We start from the raw sequence: 23,721 nt of genomic DNA on the forward strand, positions 1-23,721 counted from the left end.
AATAGAACTGCCATACGACCCAGCAATCCCACTGCTGGGCATACACACTGAGGAAACCAGAATTGAAAGAGACACGTGTACCCCAAGGTTCATCACAGCACTGTTTATAATAGCCAGGACATGGAAGCAACCTAGATGTCCATCAGCAGATGAATGGATAAGAAAGCTGTGGTACATATACACAATGGAGTATTACCCAGCCATTAAAAAGAATACATTTGAATCAGTTCTAATGAGGTGGATGAAACTGGAGCTGATTATACAAAGTGAAGTAAGCCAGAAAGAAAAACACCACTACAGTGTACTAACACATATACATGGAATTTAGAAAGATGGTAACGATAACCCTGTATGCGAGACAGCAAAAGAGACACAGATATATAGAACAGTTTTTTGGACTCTGTTGTTGGGGGGGGATGATTTGGGAGAATGGCATTGAAACATGTATAATATCATATAAGAAACGAATTGCCAGTCCAGGTTTAATGCAGGATAGAGGATGCTTGGGGCTGGTGCACTGGGATGACCCAGAGGGATGGTATGGGGACGGAGGTGGGAGGGGGGTTCAGGTTTGGGAACACATGTACACCCGTGGTGGATTCATGTTGATGTATGGCAAAACCAATACAATATTGTAAAGTAATTAGCCTCTAATTAAAATAAATAAATTTAAATTTTAAAAAAAGGATTTTTAGGTCAAAAAAATAGAAACAATTTTGATGATCTATTGAATGGCAGGTTTAGAGGGATGGGCTTTATACACATCCATGTTTTAGTATTTTACACAATGAGAAAATTCAGTGATAATATATTCTTTTCCATTAAGCATTATTGTTTTTTTTTTTTATTCGTGTTGTTCAGAACATAAAGACTGCTGCTGCTAAGTCGCTTCAGTCGTGTTTGACTCAGTGCGACCCCATAGATGGCAGCCCACCAGGCTCCCCTGTCCCTGGAATTCTCCAGGAAAGAACACTGGAGTGGGTTGCCATTTCCTTCTCCAATGCATGAAAGTGAAAAGTGAAAGTGAAGTCGCTCAGTCATGTCCGACTCTAGCAGCCCCATGGACTGCAGCCTACCAGGCTTCTCCATCCATGGAATTTTCCAGGCAAAAGTACTAGAGTGGGGTGCCATTGACTTCTCTGAACATAAAGACAGAGGATTGGAAAGTATTAACACATCTGTATTTTTTTAATATTTTTTTAAATTTCTACTGGGGTATAATTGATTTGCAATGTTATTTTAGCTTCAAGTGTATAGCAAAATGAATCTGTTATAAAAATAAATATATCCACTCTTTTCTAGATTCTAGTCCCATATAGGCTATTACAGAGTATAGAGTTCCCTGCGCTACACAGTAGGTCCTTATTAGTTATCTATTTTATATTTACTAGTGTGTATGTGTCAATCCCAACCTTCTAATTTAACCCTCCTCCCTCCTTACCCCCAGTAACCATTTATATGTATCTTTTAAATAAATAAATTAAGAGAATACTTCCAACCAGGTCAGCAAAAAATATTAGGTATTTTTCCCTTTAATTTCTGAACATAATTTTCCTAATCCTTCAGTGCTCATCCCTAAGAAGCCTCCTTGACTCTTTTAATCCACATTAACAGAATTTCTATGTGAGGGTTGCATTGTATAAGCTGCTATTAAACTAGGCTTTTCTTTCACTGTCCACTATTCTAATGTGTGTTTCTCCTCTTGCTTCTAAAACTAGTTTCTACACATATGAGTTTTAGGGATGGGGCTTGGAGACAACGTAGCAGAGATTGCTACTTATCACCAAAACTCCATTTCCTCTTCTTCCTGGGCATACATATAGACTATATTCCCCAGTATCCATTGCTTTTAGGTATGTCCATAGGACTAGTTCTCACCAATGGGTTCTGAATTGAAAGCATGTATTTCCAGTTTAAGGCTTTTAGGAAGCAGAATCTGCCCCTCTTACTCTTTTTCCTTCCACTAGTTAAACACATGATAGTGACAAGGCCCCTGGGATTAGCAGAGCCACAAGACAGAGGGTAACTAGAATACTGAAAGATCACATAGAGGAGAGCTTACCACTGATCATGAACATTTACCTGCCTTGAACTATAAGATGAGCAGGAAATCATTTTCTCTGATACATATTTGCACCATTATATATGTTAGAATCCGTTACAAAAGTCAAGTCTATATAAATCAACACAGAAACTGGAGACTTAAAATCAGGTTTTCTTCTCTTAACAAATTCTTTAAGCATGTGGCAAAGCTTACCAATCAGACAGGATGGAAATGGACAGAACAGACTGGAAAGTAAATGTAAATGTCATGTATGTAAAACTGTCAACCTTGATAACTTGAAAGGATGATCGCAGACGTAATGAGCCTGTAACTTAGTAGATATAATTTTAAAATAAATATTAATAAATGTTTCTCTTTGCCAATATTATAAAATGAAGATGAAATCAAGTAATGACTAACCAATTTTCAAAAAAATGAAAGAGAATAGAACTAACTCAAGAAACTGAGGCCTAGCAGGTTGAAAAATCAGCTTTTTTCTTCCTCAAAAGGAACATAAATGACCCAATCTCTTGAAGATAAATAAATTACTCTATGAATAAAGATATATTTTAGGATGGCTAGAAACCCATGAGAGGAAATGGTCTATAAACATGGTAAAGCAGCCATAGGGCACTGAGAACAGGGATGCTTGATATATAATTTTTAGTTATGCTCATTTCTTCAATTTAAAAAATATTTCTAATCCTTCCGTTAAGGTTATTACCATACACATTCATAAATCTCTGTAAGAGAGCACAAGTTGTGCAGTGGACATCAAGAAAATAAGTTCCATGTCAGGAATAATATAAAGCAGAAATAAAATAACATGTAAGATACATAGTAATACACACTAAAAAGGGGAGACTGAAAGCCAAAGTGACCATAAAACATAAGCTCCCAGTTATATGAAGACATCTAGAGAAGTGCAGAATGTGGTTCTTGAACTGACACCTGGTTTATACAAGCAGCTTCTGTCAAAGGGAAAGACAATTAACAAATGTTTACTAACTGGACTAAGCTCTATGTTTGATTCTCAAGGGTTGTAAAACAAGAGATACATCGCACTTGAACTTCAAGGGAAGAAAGACACATCAACAAATAAATTCAAACGTAATTGATAATGTAGAGATTCATCCTCAGTGTTACAGAAACAATGAAGATATTCTGTTAAACCGATGTATAGCTTCAGAGAAGGTTTCCTGGTAACATAATTGAACTGTCTTGAAAGATAAAGGCAAATTGGCCTGGAAAAGAAAGTTAGCAATAACTTTTAAGGCAAAGAAAATCACACGAACTAAAGCATGGAAGCATAAAACTACATAACATAGGTGCAGAACTAAAGCTGTATTAATACAGTACAAAATTGAGGCATCAAGGAGTAAGAAAAAAAAAATATCTGGAGAGGTAGGTAGGGAGTAAAGTCATGAAAGTTTTAAATTCTTTGTTAAGATGCTTGGTGAGGATCTACTGATGTGGATCTGCTCACTTTTAAACCTGAGTTCCTGTTATTTTCTGTTTTACTTCTATTGATTTTAACTCCATACTACTCCACAGATTTTTCATTCACTCTGGCATTGACCTTGTTATGTCACTCAGTCTCTTACAGTTTCCCAGTGAGACCCAGAAAGAATACAGCAAACACTCAAAACATTGTTCATCCAATGAAGGAATGATTATAAATGATTCTACTTTCCTTGCTGATAAATAACTGTCATTTTCTTTTGTTTTTCTAAATAATAAATAATAAATGCTTATATGAATATTCCACATCACATCCTAAACAATTATGAGTCTTAGTTCTTGTTCATAAAAACAGGAAAAGGAGGAAGAAGAGATGGGAAGGAAGAGGAAAAGGGGGAGGAGGAGAAGAGCTCATGTTGTTAACAGTTATGGAGTGAATACTACTTGATACCATTTGATACATTACCGTATATGATCTCTACAACCATTCGATGAGATAATTTATTATTCTATACATTTTAAAATGAGAGAACTATTGCCAAGAAGTCTGAGTGTAATGGTAAATTTTATCTATCAACTTGGCTGGACCACAGTGCTTAGACATGTGATCCAAAATTATTCTGGATGTTTCAAGGATGCTGTTTTGGGACAAGATTAACATTTATTACCTTCCCAGGTGTCTCAGTAGTAAAGAATCCACATGCAATACAGGACACTCAGGCAGGAAACAGGGGTTCAATGCCTATGTTGGGAAGATCCCCTGGAAAAAGGAAATGGTAACCCACTCCAGTACTCTCGCCTGGATAATCTCAACACTTGGGTCACAAAAGAGTCATTTATTTATTTCTTTAATGTTGACATTCATTAATAAATCAGTGGATTCAGAATAAATTGTACTCCAAATGTAGGTGGGCCTTGTCCAATCAGTTGAAAGCCTAAAAGACTGACCTACCACAAGTAAGAAGAACTTTTGCTATAACAGCCTTCCAACTTGAACTGAAACATCAGTTTTTCCCTAGGTTTTCAGTCTGAGGGCCTGCAGACATAAACTGCATCAGCTGTTCTCTGTATCTACAGCCTGTCAGCCCGTCCTATAGATTCTGTATGTGTCAGCCTCCATAATTTCATGAGCCAATTCCTTAATGTAAATCTTTATTTATTAGATAATTTATATATGTATATAGTCTATATCTCTAGAGAGTCTTGAATAATAAAAAACACTACACAACTGAAACTAGGTTGTCCAGGTAGTAAGTGGTAAAATCAGAACTCACAACCAGCCTTTTCTGATTCCAAAACTAAGACTCCACTAGCCACATGATCTCCCATAAAAAAATCTTAAGTATTAATATATTAAAAGTTGAAACCTACATTTGTATAACAATTTGAAACTGTTTCAATATCTCTTTGTATAAATTGACAAATGTGAAAGCCATTTCTTTTCTGGGTTGGTGCACTCTTCCAAAATAATTATGAGAATTGATAAAAGAAAAAAACATTCAGTAATTTGTTTCATGTATAGGAAAGCTTTTTCAAAAACACAGAAAACATATTGGGAAGGAATCAACCAGTACATATGGATATGATGAGTATTTGCTTCTAAATATTGCAATGAAACCTGCCCTGTGTGACATTTTTTTCCAACACATTTGTTGTAAACAGGTACATTGTACTATATTTAAGGGATACTTTATAAGCACAAATTTCCTGTGACTGATGTATAAATTATAAATAGAGTAACAACGTGAATACTAAGATGAAGGTTCTGAGTTAAGTTAATCCATCTATCCATGTGTCCTTTAGAATAGCCAATATAAATGTGAGCTGATGTTAAAGCAAGGAACCATATCAAGTTTCCATGATCTCATCTTTAATAATTTCATGCCTGTATGGACAAAGAAGACAAAGACAGGAGAACAGGAGATTACAGAAAAAATGTTTCACTAAACCAAGAGAGAATGAGGATTCTGAGCAGAAACCTACCAAATATTTTAATACCAACACTTTCATTTTAAAGTAATAGTCATTTATACATTTATACATAGATGTTTTAAGTACCTAATAAAGAAAAGTTACTACTGTTTTAAGTAGCCACTGAAGAAAAGAAAAGAAATCATGGTTCCTGCCCTCAAGGAGCCTGTGATTGCAGACAAAAATAAAAATGCATTTATACAAATATAAATAAAGTTGCAATTGGAAACTGGAAAATGGAAAAGTCATATGCAGCTGTAAGTATCATTAAAGAAGAGGATCTTTACAAAGTTCGTGGAGGGACTTCCCTGGTGGTACAGTGGACAAGAATCCACCTGCCAATGCAGGGCACACAGATTTGATCCCTGGCCCAGGAAGATTCCACATGCTGCAGAGCAACTAAGCCCCCTGTGCCACAAATACTGAGCCCACACTCGAGGGCCCACAGGCTACAACAACTGGGCCCACGTTTGCAACTGCTGAAGCCTGTGCGCCTAGAGCCTATGTCCACAACAAGAGAAGCCACTTCAATGAGAAGCCTGTGCACCTCAGAGAACAGCTCCCATTTACCCCAAGTAGAAAAAGCACAGCAATGAACACCGAGCAAGTCCAAAAATAAATAAGTAAATAATTATAAAAAAATAAAGTTCATGGAAAAAGTTAGCCTGGATGTGGGGCCTTAAAGATGGATCTAATTTCAAATAAAATATGGGACAGAACTCTCAAACAAAAAGAATATCATAATCAAAGTCAAAATAATAAGAATTTAATACTGGATATAGGATTCTCACCTGGTAGCTCAGATGGTAAAGAATCTTCTTGCAGGAGAGGAGCCAAGATGGCGGAGGAGTAGGACGGGGAGAACGCTTTCTCCCCCACAAATTCATCAAAAGAGCATTTAAACGTCGAGTAAATTCCACAAAACAACTTCTGAATGCCGGCAGAGGACATCAGGCACCCAGAAAAGCAACCCAACTCTTCGAAAGGAGGTAGGAAAAAATATTAAAAACAAAAAAAAAGAGACAAAAGAGGGAGGGACGGAGTTCCGTCCCGGGAAGGGAATCTGAAAAAGAGAGAAGTTTCCAAACACCAGGAAACCTTCTCACTGCCGAATCTGTGCCGAGCTTTGGAAGCACAGAGGGCAACATAACAGGGAGAAAAAATAAATAAACAATTAAAACTCGCAGATTGCGAGCCCTATGGTAACTCCCCCAGCGGAGAAGCAGCTCAGACGCCTGCATCCGCCATTAGCAAGCGGGGGCTGGGCAGGGAGGCACGGCGTGGGCTGCATCGCTGAGAGTAAGAATCTGGCCTGAATACCCTGAGCGCTATCTGAGCGAAATAATTTGGGCTAGCAAACCAGACTGTGGGATATCTATCACGCGAAAAGCCAGCCCTAACCTAAGACCGCCAGGCCCGCGCACGGAACAAAGGACTGAACAGAGATAGCCGGCTGCAGATCTTCCCCCTCCGGTGACAGGCAGCCAGAGCCGGAAGGGGGCAATCGCAGCCCCAGAGAGACATTATCTATAAAACTGTAAGCAGGCTTCTTTGCTAACTAAAACTTCTTGGGGGTCTGGACGGTCAACATCTGCCTGAGAAGGTGCGCCGGTTTTACACCCAGATGACCGAGCGGCAGGGAGGCGATAAGTCGCAGCATTGGCGCTCGCCAAACACCTCATCACCTGAGCTGCTCGGACCTGGGAAGAGCACAAAACGCAGGCCCAACTGAGTCTGCGCCTCTGAGGACTACCCGAGTGCCTGAACCTGAGCGGCTTGGACCTGGGAGGTGCATGCAGCCCAGGGCCAGCCTCGGATTGTTCCCGGCGGAACAACCTAGAGTCCGAGCAGTGTGGACAGGGAGGCTACACGCGCCCTGAGCCGGGGCAGACCCAGGGTGGCTGAGGCACTGCGAGCCCACGCCAGTGTTATTTGTTTGCAGCACCCCTCCCTCCCTCCCCACAGCGCGACTGAACAAGTAAGCCTAAAAAAAAAAAAAAAAGTGTCCTCCACCGTGCCCTTTGTGTCAGGGTGGAAACCAGATACTGAAGAGACTAGCAAACAGAAGATATAACAGAGGGAAATGCCTTGGAAGCTACAGGCAATAGATCAAAACCCTGTGGTTACTACGGACTACATAGGAAGGGGCCTATAGATCTTGAGAAATATAAATCTGACCAAGGAACTAGCCAAAAATGAACTGAATCCACAACACCCACAAAAAAAAAAAAAAAAAAAGTCCTAGATATATTTTTATTATTTTTACGATCATTCTTTCTTTTTTTTTAATTAAAAAAAACTTTTTTTAAGTCCTCTATTGTTCCTTTAATTTTCACTTTTATAACCTATTACTTTGCAAAAAAAAAAAAAAGACCCTATTTTTTTCTTCTTCAGCAAACTTCATATATATATATTTTATAATTTTTTGACCTTGTTTTTTTTTGTTGTTTTTTTTTGTTATTGTTTTTTTCTTCTTTTCTTTAACATTGTATTTTTGAAATTCCAAACTCTACTCTAGATTTTTAATTTTCGCTTTTTGGTATATGTTATCAATTTTGTACCTATAGTTTTTTTTTATATAATTTCTGTGACTTTTTTTTTCTTCTTCTCTGTTTCTTTCTCTTCTTCTTTTATATAACATTGTATATCTGAAATTCCAAACTTTACTCTAGATTTTTAATTTATGCTTTTTGGTATTTGATATCAATTTTGTACCTGTATTTTCTTTATAATTTTTGTGACATTGTTCGTATTTGTTTGTTTGTTTTCTCTCTTTATTTTTCTTCTTCTTCTTCTTTTTTTTTTAACATTGTATTTTTGAAATTCCAAACTCTACTCTAGATTTTTAATTTTTGCTTTCTGGTATTAGTTATCAATTTTGTACCTGTACTTTCTTTATAATTTTCACGACCTTGTTTGTTTTTGTTTGTTCGTTTTTTCTCTCTTTCTTTTCCTTCTTCTTTTCTTTAACATCGTATTTTTGAAATTCCAAACTCTACTCTAGATTTTTAATTTTTGCTTTTATGTATTTGTTACCAATTTTGTACCTTTAAGGACCCAATCTTCAGGACCCATTTTTCACTAGGGAGTGAGATAACTGGCTTGACTGCTCTCTCTCCCTTTGGACTCTCCTTTTTCTCCACCAGGTCGCCTGTGTCTCCTCCCTAACCCCTCTCTACTCTACCCAACTCTGTGAATTTCTGTGTGTTCCAGACAGTGGAGAACACTTAGGGAACTGATTACTGGCTGGATCTGTCTCCCTCCTTTTCATTCCCCCCTTTTATCCTTCTGGCCACCTCTGTTACCTTCCTCCTTCTTCTCTTCTCTGTATAACCCCATGAACATCTCTGAGTGGTCCAGTTGTGGAGTGCACATAAGGAAGTGACTACTGGCTAGCCCACTCTCTCCACTATTGATTCACCTCATCTCATTTGGGTCACCTCTAACTCCCTCCTCCCTCTTCTCTTCTCCATGTAACCCTGTGAACCTCTCTGAGTGACCCTCACTGTAGAGAAACTTTTCATCTTTAATGTAGATGTTTTATCAATGGTGCTGTATAGAAGGAGAAGTTTTGAAACTACTGTAAAAATAAGACCGATAACCGGAAGCAGGAGACTTAAGTCCAAACCCTGACTCCAGGGAACTCCTGACTCCAAGGAACATTAATTGACAGGAGCTCATCAAATGCCTCCATGCCGACACTGAAACCAAGCACCACACAAGAGCCAGTAAGTTCCAGGGCAAGACATACCAAGCAAATTCTCCAGCAACAAAGGAACACAGCCCTGAGCTTCAAGATACAGGCTGCCCAAAGTCACCCCAAAACTATAGACATCTCATAACTCATTACTGGACATTTCATTGCACTCCAGAGAGAAGAAATACAGCTCCACCCACCAGAACACCGACACAAGCTTCCTTAACCAGGAAACCTTGACAAGCCACCTGTACAAACCCACACACAGTGAGGAAATGCCACAATAAAGAGAACTCCACAAACTGCCAGAATACAGAAAGGACACCCCAAACTCAGCAATTTAAACAAGATGAAGAGACAGAGGAATACTCAGCAGATAAAAGAACAGGATAAATGCCCACCAAACCAAACAAAAGAGGAAGAGATAGGGAATCTACCTGATAAAGAATTCCGAATAATGATAGTGAAATTGATCCAAAATCTTGAAACTAAAATGGAATCACAGATAAATAGCCTGGAGACAAGGATTGAGAAGATGCAAGAAAGGTTTAACAAGGACCTAGAAGAAATAAAAAAGAGTCAATATATAATGAATAATGCAATAAATGAAATTAAAAACACTCTGGAGGCAACAAATAGTAGAATAACAGAGGCAGAAGACAGGATTAGTGAATTAGAAGATAGAATGGTAGAAATACATGAATCAGAGAGGATAAAAGAAAAATGAATTAAAAGAAATGAGGACAATCTCAGAGACCTCCAGGACAATATTAAACGCTACAACATTCGAATCATAGGGGTTCCAGAAGAAGAAGACAAAAAGAAAGACCATGAGAAAATACTTGAGGAGATAATAGTGGAAAACTTCCCTAAAATGGGGAAGGAAATAATCACCCAAGTACAAGAAACCCAGAGAGTCCCAAACAGGATAAACCCAAGGAGAAACACCCCAAGACACATATTAATCAAATTAACAAAGATCAAACACAAAGAAAAAATATTAAAAGCAGCAAGGGAAAAACAACAAATAACACACAAGGGAATTCCCATAAGGATAACAGCTGATCTTTCAATAGAAACTCTTCAAGCCAGGAGGGAATGGCAAGACATACTTAAAATGATGAAAGAAAATAACCTACACCCCAGATTATTGTACCCAGCAAGGATCTCATTCAAATATGAAGGAGAAATCAAAAGCTTTACAGACAAGCAAAAGCTGAGAGAATTCTGCACCACCAAACCAGCTCTCCAACAAATACTAAAGGATATTCTCTAGACAGGAAACACAAAAACGGTGTATAAACTCGAACCCAAAACAATAAAGTAAATGGCAACGGGATCATACTTATCAGTAATTACCTTAAACGTAAATGGGTTGAATGCCCCAACCAAAAGACAAAGACTGGCTGAATGGATACAAAAACAAGACCCCTACATATGTTGTATACAAGAGACCCACCTCAAAACAGGGGACACATACAGACTGAAAGTGAAGGGCTGGAAAAAGATTTTCCATGCAAATAGGGACCAAAAGAAAGCAGGAGTAGCAATACTCATATCAGATAAAATAGACTTTAAAACAAAGGCTGTGAAAAGAGACAAAGAAGGTCACTACATAATGATCAAAGGATCAATCCAAGAAGATATAACAATTATAAATATATATGCACCCAACACGGGAGCACCACAGTACGTAAGACAAATGCTAACAAGTATGAAAGGAGAAATTAACAATAACACAATAATAGTGGGACACTTTAATACCCCACTTACACCTATGGATAGATCAACTAAACAGAAAATTAACAATGAAACACAACTTTAAACGATACAATAGACCAGTTAGACCTAATTGATATCTATAGGACATTTCATCCCAAAACAATGAATTTCACCTTTTTCTCAAGCGCACATGGAACCTTCTCCAGGATAGATCACATCCTGGGCCATAAAGCTAGCCTTGGTAAATTCAAAAAAATAGAAATCATTCCAAGCATTTTTTCTGACCACAATGCAGTAAGATTAGATCTCAATTACAGGAGAAAAACTATTAAAAATTCCAACATATGGAGGATGAACAACACACTGCTGAATAACCAACAAATCACAGAAGAAATCAAAAAAGAAATCAAAATTTGCATAGAAACGAATGAAAATGAAAACACAACAACCCAAAACCTGTGGGACACAGTAAAAGCAGTCCTAAGGGGAAAGTTCATAGCAATACAGGCAAACCTCAAGAAACAAGAAAAAAGTCAAATAAATAACCTAACTCAACACCTAAAGCAACTAGAAAAGGAAGAAATGAAGAACCCCAGGGTTAGTAGAAGGAAAGAAATCTTAAAAATTAGAGCAGAAATAAATGCAAAAGAAACAAAAGAGACCATAGCAAAAATCAACAAAACCAAAAGCTGGTTCTTTGAAAGGACAAATAAAATTAAACCATTAGCCAGACTCATCAAGAAACAAAGGGAGAAAAATCAAATCAACAAAATTAGAAATGAAAATGGAGAGATCACAACAGACAACACAGAAATACAAAGGATCATAAGAGACTACTATCAACAATTATATGCCAATAAAAAGGACAACGTGGAAGAAATGGACAAATTCTTAGAAAAGTACAACTTTCCAAAACTGGACCAGGAAGAAATAGAAAATCTTAACAGACCCATCACAAGCATAGAAATTGAAACTGCAATCAAAAATCTTCCAGCAAACAAAAGCCCCGGTCCAGACGGCTTCACAGCTGAATTCTACCAAAAATTTAGAGAAGAGCTAACACCTATCCTGCTCAAACTCTTCCAGAAAATTGCAGAGGAAGGTAAACTTCCAAACACATTCTATGAGGCCACCATCACCCTAATACCAAAACCTGACAAAGATGCCACAAAAAAAGAAAACTACAGGCCAATATCACTGATGAACATAGATGCAAAAATTCTTAACAAAATTCTAGCAATCAGAATCCAACAACACATTAAAAAGATCATACACCATGATCAAGTGGGATTTATCCCAGGGATACAAGGATTCTTCAATATCCGCAAATCAATCAATGTAATACACCACATTAACAAATTGAAAAATAAAAACCATATGATTATCTCAATAGATGCAGAGAAAGCCTTTGACAAAATTCAACATCCATTTATGATAAAAACTCTCCAGAAAGCAGGAATAGAAGGAACATACCTCAGCATAATAAAAGCTATATATGACAAACCCACAGCAAACATTATCCTCAATGGTGAAAAATTGAAAGCATTTCCCCTAAAGTCAGGAACAAGGCAAGGGTGCCCACTTTCACCATTACTATTCAACATAGTTTTGGAAGTTTTGGCCACAGCAATCAGAGCAGAAAAAGAAATAAAAGGAATCCAAATTGGAAAAGAAGAAGTAAAACTCTCACTATTTGCAGATGACATGATCCTCTACATAGAAAACCCTAAAGACTCCACCAGAAAATTACTAGAACTAATCAATGACTATAGTAAAGTTGCAGGATATAAAATCAACACACAGAAATCCCTTGCATTCCTATACACTAATAATGAGAAAACAGAAAGAGAAATTAAGGAAACAATTCCATTCACCATTGCAACGGAAAGAATAAAATACTTAGGAATATATCTACCTAAAGAAACTAAAGACCTATATATAGAAAACTATAAAACACTGGTGAAAGAAATCAAAGAGGACACTAACAGATGGAGAAATATACCATGTTCATGGATTGGAAGAATCAATATAGTGAAAATGAGTATACTACCCAAAGCAATTTATAGATTCAACGCAATCCCTATCAAGCTACCAACAGTATTCTTCACAGAGCTAGAACAAATAATTTCACAATTTGTATGGAAAAACAAAAAACCTCGAATAACCAAAGCGATCTTGAGAAAGAAGAATGGAATTGGAGGAATCAACCTACCTGACTTCAGGCTCTACTACAAAGCCACAGTTATCAAGACAGTATGGTACTGGCACAAAGACAGACATATTGATCAATGGAATAAAATAGAAAGCCCAGAGATAAATCCACGCACATATGGACACCTTATCTTTGACAAAGGAGGCAAGAATATACAATGGATTAAAGACAATCTCTTTAACAAGTGGTGCTGGGAAATCTGGTCAACCACTTGTAAAAGAATGAAACTGGACCACCTTCTAACACCATACACAAAAATAAACTCAAAATGGATTAAAGATCTAAACGTAAGACCAGAAACTATAAAACTCCTAGAGGAGAACATAGGCAAAACACTCTCCGACATACATCACAGCAGGATCCTCTATGACCCACCTCCCAGAATATTGGAAATAAAAGCAAAAATAAACAAATGGGACCTAATTAACCTTAAAAGCTTCTGCACATCAAAGGAAACTATTAGCAAGGTGAAAAGACAGCCTTCAGAATGGGAGAAAATAATAGCAAATGAAGCAACCGACAAACAACTAATCTCAAAAATATACAAGCAACTCCTACAGCTCAACTCCAGAAAAATAAACGACGCAATCAAAAAATGGGCCAAAGAACTAAATAGACATTTCTCCAAAGAAGACATATAGATGGCTAACAAACACATGAAAAGATGCTCAACATCACTCATTATCAGAGAAATGCAAATCAAAACCACTATGAGGTACCATTTCACACCAGTCAGAATGGCTGCGATCCAAAAGTCTACAAATAATAAATGCTGGAGAGGGTGTGGAGAAAAGGGAACCCTCTTACACTGTTGGTGGGAATGCAAACTAGTACAGCCACTATGGAGAACAGTGTGGAGATTCCTTAAAAAACTGGAAATAGAACTGCCTTATGATCCAGCAACCCCACTGCTGGGCATACACACTGAGGAAACCAGAAGGGAAAGAGACACGTGTACCCCAATGTTCATCGCAGCACTGTTTATAATAGCCAAGACATGGAAGCAACCTAGATGTCCATCAGCAGATGAATGGATAAGAAAGCTGTGGTACATATACACAATGGAGTATTACTCAGCCATTAAAAAGAATACATTTGAATCAGTTCTAATGAGGTGGATGAAACTGGAGCCTATTATACAGAGTGAAGTAAGCCAGAAGGAAAAACATAAATACAGTATACTAACGCATATATATGGAATTTAGAAAGATGGTAACAATAACCCGGTGTACAAGACAGCAAAAGAGACACTGATGTATAGAACAGTCTTATGGACTCTGTGGGAGAGGGAGAGGGTGGGAAGATTTGGGAGAATGGCAATGAAACATGTAAAATATCATGTAGGAAACGAGTTGCCAGTCCAGGTTCGATGCAGGATGCTGGATGCTTGGGGCTGGTGCACTGGGACGGCCCAGAGGGATGGTATGGGGAAGGAGGAGGGAGGAGGGTTCGGGATGGGGAACACATGTATACCTGTGGCGGATTCATTTTGATATTTGGCAAAACTAATACAATTATGTAAAGTTTAAAAATAAAATAAAATTAGAAAAAAAAAAAAAAATCTTCTTGCAGTGCAGGAGATCCGGGTTTGATCTCTAGTTGGAGAGGATCCCCTGGAGGAGGAAATGGCAACCCACTCCAGTTTCTTGCCTGAAGAATCCCATGGACAGAGAAGCCTGGTGGGCTACAATCCATTGATTCGCAGAGAGTCAGACAAGACTGAGTGATGAACACTTTCATTTTCACTTTCAATAGGATGAAAATAAAAATGTATACATGAGATATGGGGAGTAGAAGGGGACGACAGAGGATAAGATGGTTGGATGGAATCACCAACTTGATGGACATGAGTTTCAGCAAGCTCCAGGAGTTGGTAATCGACAGAGAAGCCTGGCATGCTGCAGTCCATGGGGTTGCAAAGAGTTGGACATGACTGAATGACTAATCTGAACTGATACATAAGATCATACAGTAAGAGTACATGTTCTCTTCAACAGTAGTATCTGAGAAGTCAAATAAATTTTAGATGTTAAAATGAGTTACAGTCCTCCAAAAGACTACACTACATAAAGAGACATATAGTATATCTGTGACATTAAAATTTTATGGAGATGAATGAAGTGAAAAACAGAATGTCTAAAAAATTTCTTAGTAGAGTGATAATAATATAGATTTTACAAACATGAGGTTCAGTTCAGTCACTCAGTCATGTCTGACTCTTTGTGATCCCATGGACTACAGCACATGAGCCTTCCCTATCTGTCATCAACTCCCAGAGCTTACTCAAACTCATGTCCATTGCATCAGTGATACCACCCAAGCATCTCATTCTCTGTCGTCCCTTCTCCTCCTGCCTTCAATCTTTCCCAGCATCATAGTCTTTTCCAAGGAGTCAGTGTTTTGCATCAGGTGGCCAAAGTATTGCAACTTCAGTTTCAGCATCAGTCCTTCCAATGAATATTCAGGGTTGATTTCCTTTAGGATTCACTGGTTTGATCTTGCAGTCCAAGAGACTCTCAAGAGTCTTCTCCAACACCAAAATTCAAAAGCATCAATTCGTTGGTGCTTTCTTTATAGTCCAACTCTGACATCCATACATGACTAATGGAAAAACCATAGCCTTGACTGGATGGACTTTCGCCTACTTTTTAATACGTTGTCTAGTTGGTCATAGCTTTTCTTCCACGGACCAAGTGTCTTTTAATTTCATGGCTGCAAGCACCATCTGCAGTGATTTTGGAGCCCCCCAAAAAATAAAGTCTCTCACTGTTTCCATTGTTTCCCCATCTATTTGCCATGAAGTGATGGGACCGGATGCCATGATCTTAGTTTTCTGAATGTTGAGCTTTAAGCCAACTTTTTCACTCTCCTCTTTCACTTTCATCAAGAGGCTCTTTAGCTTCTTCTTTTTCTGCCATAAGGGTGGTGTCATCTGCATATCTGAGGTTATTGAAATTTCTTCCAGCAATCTTGAGTCCAGCTTGTGCTTCATCCAGCCCAGCATTTCACATGATGTACTCTGCAGAGAAGTTAAATAAGCAGGGTGACAATATACAGCCTTTCCCAATTTGGAACCAGTCTATTGTTCCATGTCCAGTTCTAACTGTTGCTTCTTGACCTGCATGCAGATTTTTCAAGAGGCAGGTAAGGTGGTCTGGGATTCCCATCTCTTTCAGAATTTCCACAGCTTTTTGTAATCCACAGTCAAAGGCTTTGGTGTAGTCAATAAAGCAGAAATAGATATTCTCCTGGAACTCTCTTGCTTTTTCTATGATCCAGCAGATGTTGGCAATTTGATCTCTGGTTCCTCTGCCTTTTCTAAATCCACCTTGAAAATTTGGAAGTTCTCAATTTGTGTATTGTTGAAGCCACATTTGGAGAATTTTCAGCATTACTTTACTAGCGGGTGAGATGAGTGCAATTGTGTGGTAGTTTGAACATTCTTTGGCATTGCCTTTCTTTGAGATAGGAATGAAAACTGACCTTTTCCAGTCCTGTGGTTACTGCTGAGTTTTCCAAATTTCCTAGCATATTGAGTGCAGCACTTTCACAGCATCATCTTTTAGGATTTGAAATAGCTCAACTGGAAATCCATCACCTCCACTAGCTTTGTTCCTAGTGATGCTTCCTAAGGCCCACCTGACTTCACATTCTAGGATGTCTGGCTCTCGGTGAGTGATCACACCATCATGATTATCTGGGTCATGAAGATCTTTTTTGTATAGTTCTTCTGTGTATTCTTGCCACCTCTTCTTAATATCTTCTGCTTCTGTTAGGACCATACGATTTCTGTCCTTTATTGTGCCCATCTTTGCATGAAATGTTCCCTTGGTATCTCTAAGTTTCTTTAAGATATCTCTAGTCTTTTCCATTCTATTGTTTTCCTCTATTTCTTTGCATTGTTCAGTTAGGAAGGCTTTCTTATCTCTCCTTGCTGTTCTTTAGAACTGTGCATTCAAATGGGTATATCTTTCCTTTTCTCCTTTGCCTTTCACTTCTCTTCTTTTCTCAGCTATTTGTAAGGCCTCCTCAGACAACCATTTTGCCTTTCTGCATTTCTTTTTCTTGGGGATGTTCTTGATCACTGCTTCCTGTACAATGTCACAAACCTTAGTCCATAGTTCTTCAGGCACTCTGTCTATCAGATCTAATCCCTTGAGTCTATTTGTCACTTCCACTGTATAATCATAAGGGATTTGATTTAGGTCATACCTGAATGGTCTAGTGGTTTTCCCTACTTTCTTCAATTTAAGTGAATTTTGCAATAAGGAGTTCATGATCCAACCCCATTCAGCTCCCAGTCTTGTTTTTGTTGACTGTATAGTACTTCTCCATCTTTATCTCTTAAACATGAGGTAGAGTAACAAAATAGTGGGTGATGGGATTAGGGTGGCAAAGGAAAGCCAAAGATGACTCTAGATTAACAGGAAGGCACTGGAAGTTTTGAAATTAAAAAAAAAAAAAAAAAAAGCCTCTCAATCAGTGTCTTTCTTTTTTAAGTTAGAAAATGGCAAGTTTGGTTCGGGAGAATGTCCAGTTTAACAATATATCGTCTAGCTAGAGACACAATCAGATAAATTAAAATACGGGACTAGTGTCTCAGAGTTCAAGACTGACTAATATTCTCTGAAAGAAAGTAAAGAAGTGAAAGTGGTAGTTGCTCAGTCATGTCTGGCTCTAATAATAATATAAAGATTATTACTTAATAAACGTTTATTCCACAGTCTCTAAAAGGGCAGGGACATTAGTAAAATTCTCAACAAACAGTAAGTACTCAATAAATCAAGCGTTCTAATTTTTAGGCAATTTTTTATTTATGTACATAAGTGCATTTATCTTGGAAGATATAATTCATAGTTTTCATCAGATTCTCAAAAACACCTCTGATCCAGTAAAGGCTAATAACTACTTACTACTATTATCTCTGTACATTCGGTATCTGCCATATAATTCGTTCATCCTTCTGGCAGATAAGTTATTGAATGCCTATTAAAAGTCCAAAATCACTACAGATGGTGACTGCAGCCATGAAATTAAAAGACGCTTACTCCTTGGAAGGAAAGTTATGACCAACCTAGATAGCATATTCAAAAGCAGAGACATTACTTTGCCAAAAAAGGTTCGTCTAGTCAAGGCTATGGTTTTTCCTGTGGTCATGTATGGATGTGAGAGTTGGACTGTGAAGAAGGCTGAGAGCTGAAGAATTGATGCTTTGAACTGTGGTGTTGGAGAAGACTCTTGAGAGTCCCTTGGACTGCAAGGAGATCCAACCAGTCCATTCTGAAGATCAGCCTTGGGATTTCTTTGGAAGGAATGATGCTAAAGCTGAAACTCCAGTACTCTGGCCACCTCATGCGAAGAGTTGACTCTTTGGAAAAGACTCTGATGCTGGGAGGGATTGGGGGCAAGAGGAGAAGGGGACGACAGAGGATGAGATGGCTGGATGGCATCACTGACTCGATGGACATGAGTCTGAGTGAACTCCAGGAGTTGGTGATGGACAGGGAGGCCTGGTGTGCTGCAATTCATGGGGTCGCAAAGAGTTGGACACAACTGAGTGACTGATCTGATCTGATTACAAGTCAGGCTCTAGTGATAGAGCAAACAAAGTAACTTTTCTTATTGTAGAGGCAACAGATAAAGAAAGATGTAAATGAATAGACACAGAATAAAAACAGATGATATGATAGAGCAACAGGTGACTACGTAAGACTGGCTACTCAGAGAAGGCCTTTTTGAGGAAGCAATATGTAAGCTGAGACCTGAATGCTAAGATGTAAAGACGATGGTGAAGGGGGATGAGGTGTCAGTATTGTGATGATAGCATTATTGAAAAGAGGGAGAATGGCATAAGATGAAGTCAGAAAAGTAGTCAAAGGCCAGATCTGTACACTTCTTAGGACAAGGAGTGTAAGTTTTATTCTAACTCTGATGCAAAAGCAATGAAATGCTTTAAATAATGAAGGGATAAGATTGGATTTGAGTTTTTAAAGGATCACATGCAGTGTTGAGAATGGATAATGGCACTGGGAGTGGAACATGAGTGAAAGGAAGCAAGAGGAACTATAGTTCCAATGACAGATGTTGGTCATTTGAATGAGGAAGGCAGATAGAAATAAAGTAATGGATTCAGGATATTTAATGAGCATAATTATAATGCTCAATGGATGAATGAATGGTGAATTATTAGATAATGATAGTCAAGATTTACAAAGATTAAAGATAGGTGAATTAAATGTTAGAGACTATCTTTAGGGTCATGTGTGGATGAAAACAAGTCAGGTCAGTCAGAGATGAAGGAAATGAGGATGGTATAGCCAACACTACTGGGGAAGGGAGTGGCAAAAAGTAAGAGTGATCCTTAGAGAAGCATATGCTGCACAGGAATCAAGGGCTAAAACAAGACCACTGAATTACATTACCAAATCCCTGGCAAACTATCCTGCTGAAGTAGTGAGGATATAAAGCTGACTGTAAAGATAAAGATATAATGGTATATAGGGACATCTCTATTTTTACTGGAAGTCTTTTTAAAATTATCTTGTACATAATTTAATCTATCTTGATGATATAGAACAGATATCCTGATGATTACATATTTAAATTTAGTTGTTTACTTTTATATTTCCTGCCTCTTCCCTTCTGTCAGCATGTCAGCATTTAATTTCTGACCAAAGAGCATTCCTATCCTCTCTGACTCCACCTTGTCTGCAAATTTCCTGAGCTGAAAGCCCATATTATCAAGCCAGTTAGAACTGCATCTAAATAAAAAGAAAGAAATTCTAAGTGTCTCCACTAAACAGTAAGGTGCATGAAATTTAGTGAATGTATTTTATAACTATTTTGGCTATTAAAAAGTTTCCACCTCACCCAAGTTCTTAGTAATGCTTTCAAAAAATAAGGATACTTAACAAAAGTTTGTTTTTCATAAATCATTCAGTTCAGTTCAGTCACTCAGTCATGTCCGACTCTTTGCGACCCCATGAATTGCAGCACGCCAGGCCTCCCTGTCCATTACCAACTCCCGGAGTTCACTCAGACTCACGTCCATTGAGTCAGTGATGCCATCCAGCCATCTCATCCTCTGTCGTCCCCTTCTCCTCCTGCTCCCAATCCCTCCCAGCATCAGAGTCTTTGCCAATGAGTCAACTCTTTGCATGAGGTGACCAAAGTACTGGAGTTTCAGCTTTAGCATCATTCCTTCCAAAGAAATCCCAGGGCTGATCTCCTTTAGAATGGACTGGTTGGATCTTCTTGCAGTCCAAGGGACTCTCTTCTCCAACACCACAGTTCAAAAGCATCAATTCTTCAGCACTCAGCTTTCTTCACAGTCCAACTCTCACATCCATACATGACCACTGGAAAAACCATAGTCTTGACTAGACGGACCTTTGTTGGCAAAGTAATGTCTCTGCTTTTCAATATGCTATCTAGGTTGGTCATAACTTTCCTTCCAAGGAGTAAGCGTCTTTTAATTTCATGGCTGCAATCACTATCTGCAGTGATTTTGGAGCCCAAAAAATAAAGTCTGACACTACTTCCACTGTTTCCCCATCTATTTGCCATGAAGTGATGGGACCAGATGCCATGATCTTAGTTTTCTGAATGTTGAGCTTTAAGCCAACTTTTTCACTCTCCTCTTTCACTTTCATCAAGAGGCTCTTTAGTTCCTCTTCACTTTCTGCCATAAGGGTGGTGTCATCTGCATATCTGAGGTTATTGATTTTTCTCCCGGCAATCTTCATTCCAGCTTGTGCTTCTTCCAGCCCAGCATTTCTCATGATGTACTCTAGATCGATGCTAAACTTCTCAACTTAACTTTGCATCCTATAACATGAGGTCAATAGTTATGGAAATGCAGCAAACACATGTATAACCTCATCTGGTGATGTTCTACTCATTTCTCACAATAAGTCTTTCAACAAATATTCACTGAGCACCTACCATGTGCCAGGCACTGTTCAGGGCAAAAGGGAGCAAAAGAAGGAAAAATCCTGCCTTTATAGAATTTATATTCTAGTGGAGGAGTCAGACAATAAATTTAAAATATAAATACATAAGCAAATTTTTGTACTAGACTAGATAGTGGTTAGTGCTAAGAAGAAAAATAAAGCAGATAAGGGATTAGGAAAAGCTAGGGAACAGAGTTGAAATTTTATACAAGGTTGATAAGATAGGCCTCTCTGAAAAAATGACATTTGAATAAAGAACTGAAATGTGGGGAAAACCAGGCTTACTGGAAGAACACTCCCAGAATAGTATTAAGGTGCAGTTTCTATATTATCTCCCCTACAAAGTCCTCCTCAATTGCCTCCCACACTCACCCCACCCCACTCCAACCCATACCATTCACACACACACAAAATCAATTACTTCCTTCTCAGAGCTTCCTTCACATTCCAGTACTGAGCACTATCTGCTAGACTTCTTGTAATTTTAATCCACAGCATAAGCCTGCAAGGCAAATTTAAAGTTTGCCTAGTTTAAAGATGTGCTAAGATTCCATGTTTAAAAGACCTGTTCAGGGTACAGCATTAATGAATGGTAGAGCTTAAGATTTAATGCCTTATGCTCTGTAGAACTCTCTCTCTCTCTCTCTCTCTCTCTCTCTCACTTTAATGTTTCTAGTCTCTTATTTTCCATAGCAGGCAAAAAAGGAGGGACAAGTTCACTTACTCATAAAGCTCAGCCCTATCTGAAAGAAAAAGGATTTTAAAATAAACAATAATTTACCCCAATAAAGTGCAAACTCAAAGACTAAAGTAGTCACATGGGGACATTTCTAAAACCAAACAATGTCTAATGACCATTCCAGGCCATGGAATACAAACTCATCAGGGAGCCAAAAATATTCTGTCACAAACATCATAACATTTCTACATAATTATGTTTTGTTTTGAATTTTTGTAGAAACCAGACCCCAAAAAAACCTAGGCAGCCCTTCAGTCTGCACACATAAACTCTATTTTAAGATATAAAAATCCAGTCAAGAATACAACTCACTTATCAAGGTGGCATAAAATAAACATGACTGAGCTCAAAATACTGCTATATTGGCAAGACTTTGAGCCACTAGAGTTAGCTTTCACCACCAAAACAGAGCTTCCCCTAAGGTTCCGCAAATCAAGACAATTATCTGCAGCAGGTGGTAAGTGAAGACCTAGTTCTATCTTTTACAGGAACCTTAAAGAATTATGAAGCAAAATTTCTTGCCTTCAACATTGAGGCATAAATCAATCAGGGATAAGTCAGTAAAAGAGCCATGCCAAGTAATTCAATAAAAAACATGTATTACAGGAAACAATGTAGTTGTAAAAGTGTTGGGAGAGCTGAAAGACCAAAGAAGTGAGAACGGAGCAACACAGATTAACAACAGCAGGAAGTTCCTACTACATCCACAGATAGAGGCGCAAAGGGAAAAGATAGCAAACCCTGGGAGCCAAGGCAATCCAACAAAGCTGGGATCACAAGGAAGGGATTGCGTGGCAAAACCACAAGGGAGATGTAGCCACTTCTGGAGATTCTGCACAGAACAAAAGGGAGGAGAAATATCTAGGCTTCTTCCTTCTCCACACCCTTCAATTTTCTGCTAAATCCTCATATTAGCTGAAACTAGCCAGAATCCAGATGACAATGGAACCCAGGAAGTGCAATTTTCAGGGGTTCCCCACCCCCAAAATACAGAAAAGAATGGAGAAAGGATACAGAATGGAACTAACTGCAAAAAAGGTAAAAACCTGCAAAAGATGGTCCCACGCTTTCAGAAAGCAAGTGTATGTGAAACTTGTATGACAACCCAAAATGTGTATGGATGTTTTAATACTGGAGTATAATATCAAAGAATGACATTTTTATGGAGAGTAAAGTGTAAAGACACAAACATCATTCTAGTTTTGCTAATTAATGTAATACTAAAAGTTTTATATACAAATAAGAAGCGGAAATAATAGAAAATAAAAAGAATATTCTAATAGAAAGTTTGTCATTTGGTTATCACTTAAAAAGTATTTATGTCTTAGATTTTAAACTACTACATACCTATGCTGTAATCATTTAAGTAATACCTTAAATCTTTATTGGAAAGAGGAGGGCTATAAGTGAACTCAATCTACCGTATTTAATCAAGTGATACGTCCCCTTTTTTGCAGTTATTTTATTACCAAAGCACAGGAGGGTGGTTTATGTGAACTGAAATTCCCCCTTCAAAGCAGTGTCTTGGATGATTTGAAAAGAGCAGTTGAAGAGGTGTGCAAATGGATTTCATTAAACACAGTTCACACTTCAACTGCTCTTTCTGAGGCCTTTAGCTTCAGGACTGTTACTGCAGGAAATGTTATCATTCTTAGAGGAAAGTTATTTGGGAATGAAATATTTTACTTCTTCCTCAAAGAGGAAGTAGAAGAAAAAGAACAAAGAAAAATATACAAGTAGATACATAACCATATAAGTGCAGATGTATATAATTCAGTAAAGAAATCAGAAATCTAAAAATCAAGTGAAAATCCTACCATACTAGAAATTTAGCTTTGTTTCAGTTATGAACGGGCTTCCTTCATGGCTCAGTTGGTAAAGAATCTGCCTGTAAAATGGGAGACCTGAGTTCAATCCCTGGGT

The 23,721-nt window shown here is 38.1% G+C and overlaps 1 protein-coding gene across 10 annotated transcripts in view; it reads right to left on the reverse strand.

Annotated features, from left to right (window-relative positions):
- LOC147375312 (BEN domain-containing protein 5) overlaps positions 1–23,721 on the reverse strand; it is a 1,469,512-nt gene that overhangs the window by 1,340,862 nt on the left and 104,929 nt on the right. For 2 of the 10 annotated variants that reach the window (XM_086387390.1, XM_086387403.1), the window contains exon 1: positions 6,268–14,662. The exons of the other annotated variants lie outside the window; for them this stretch is intronic. In XM_086387390.1, the coding sequence (XP_086243516.1) occupies positions 6,268–6,427 (160 nt within the window). In that variant the 5' untranslated portion in view covers positions 6,428–14,662. Of the gene's footprint in view, positions 1–6,267; positions 14,663–23,721 lie in introns of those variants that run through there. 10 annotated transcript variants of the gene reach the window in all.

The sequence above is a fragment of the Bos grunniens genome, chromosome 3 (assembly GCF_055505025.1).
Source record: "Bos grunniens cultivar Pamir isolate PY7600 chromosome 3, Bosgru_T2T1.0, whole genome shotgun sequence".
Taxonomy (NCBI): Eukaryota; Metazoa; Chordata; class Mammalia; order Artiodactyla; family Bovidae; genus Bos; species Bos grunniens.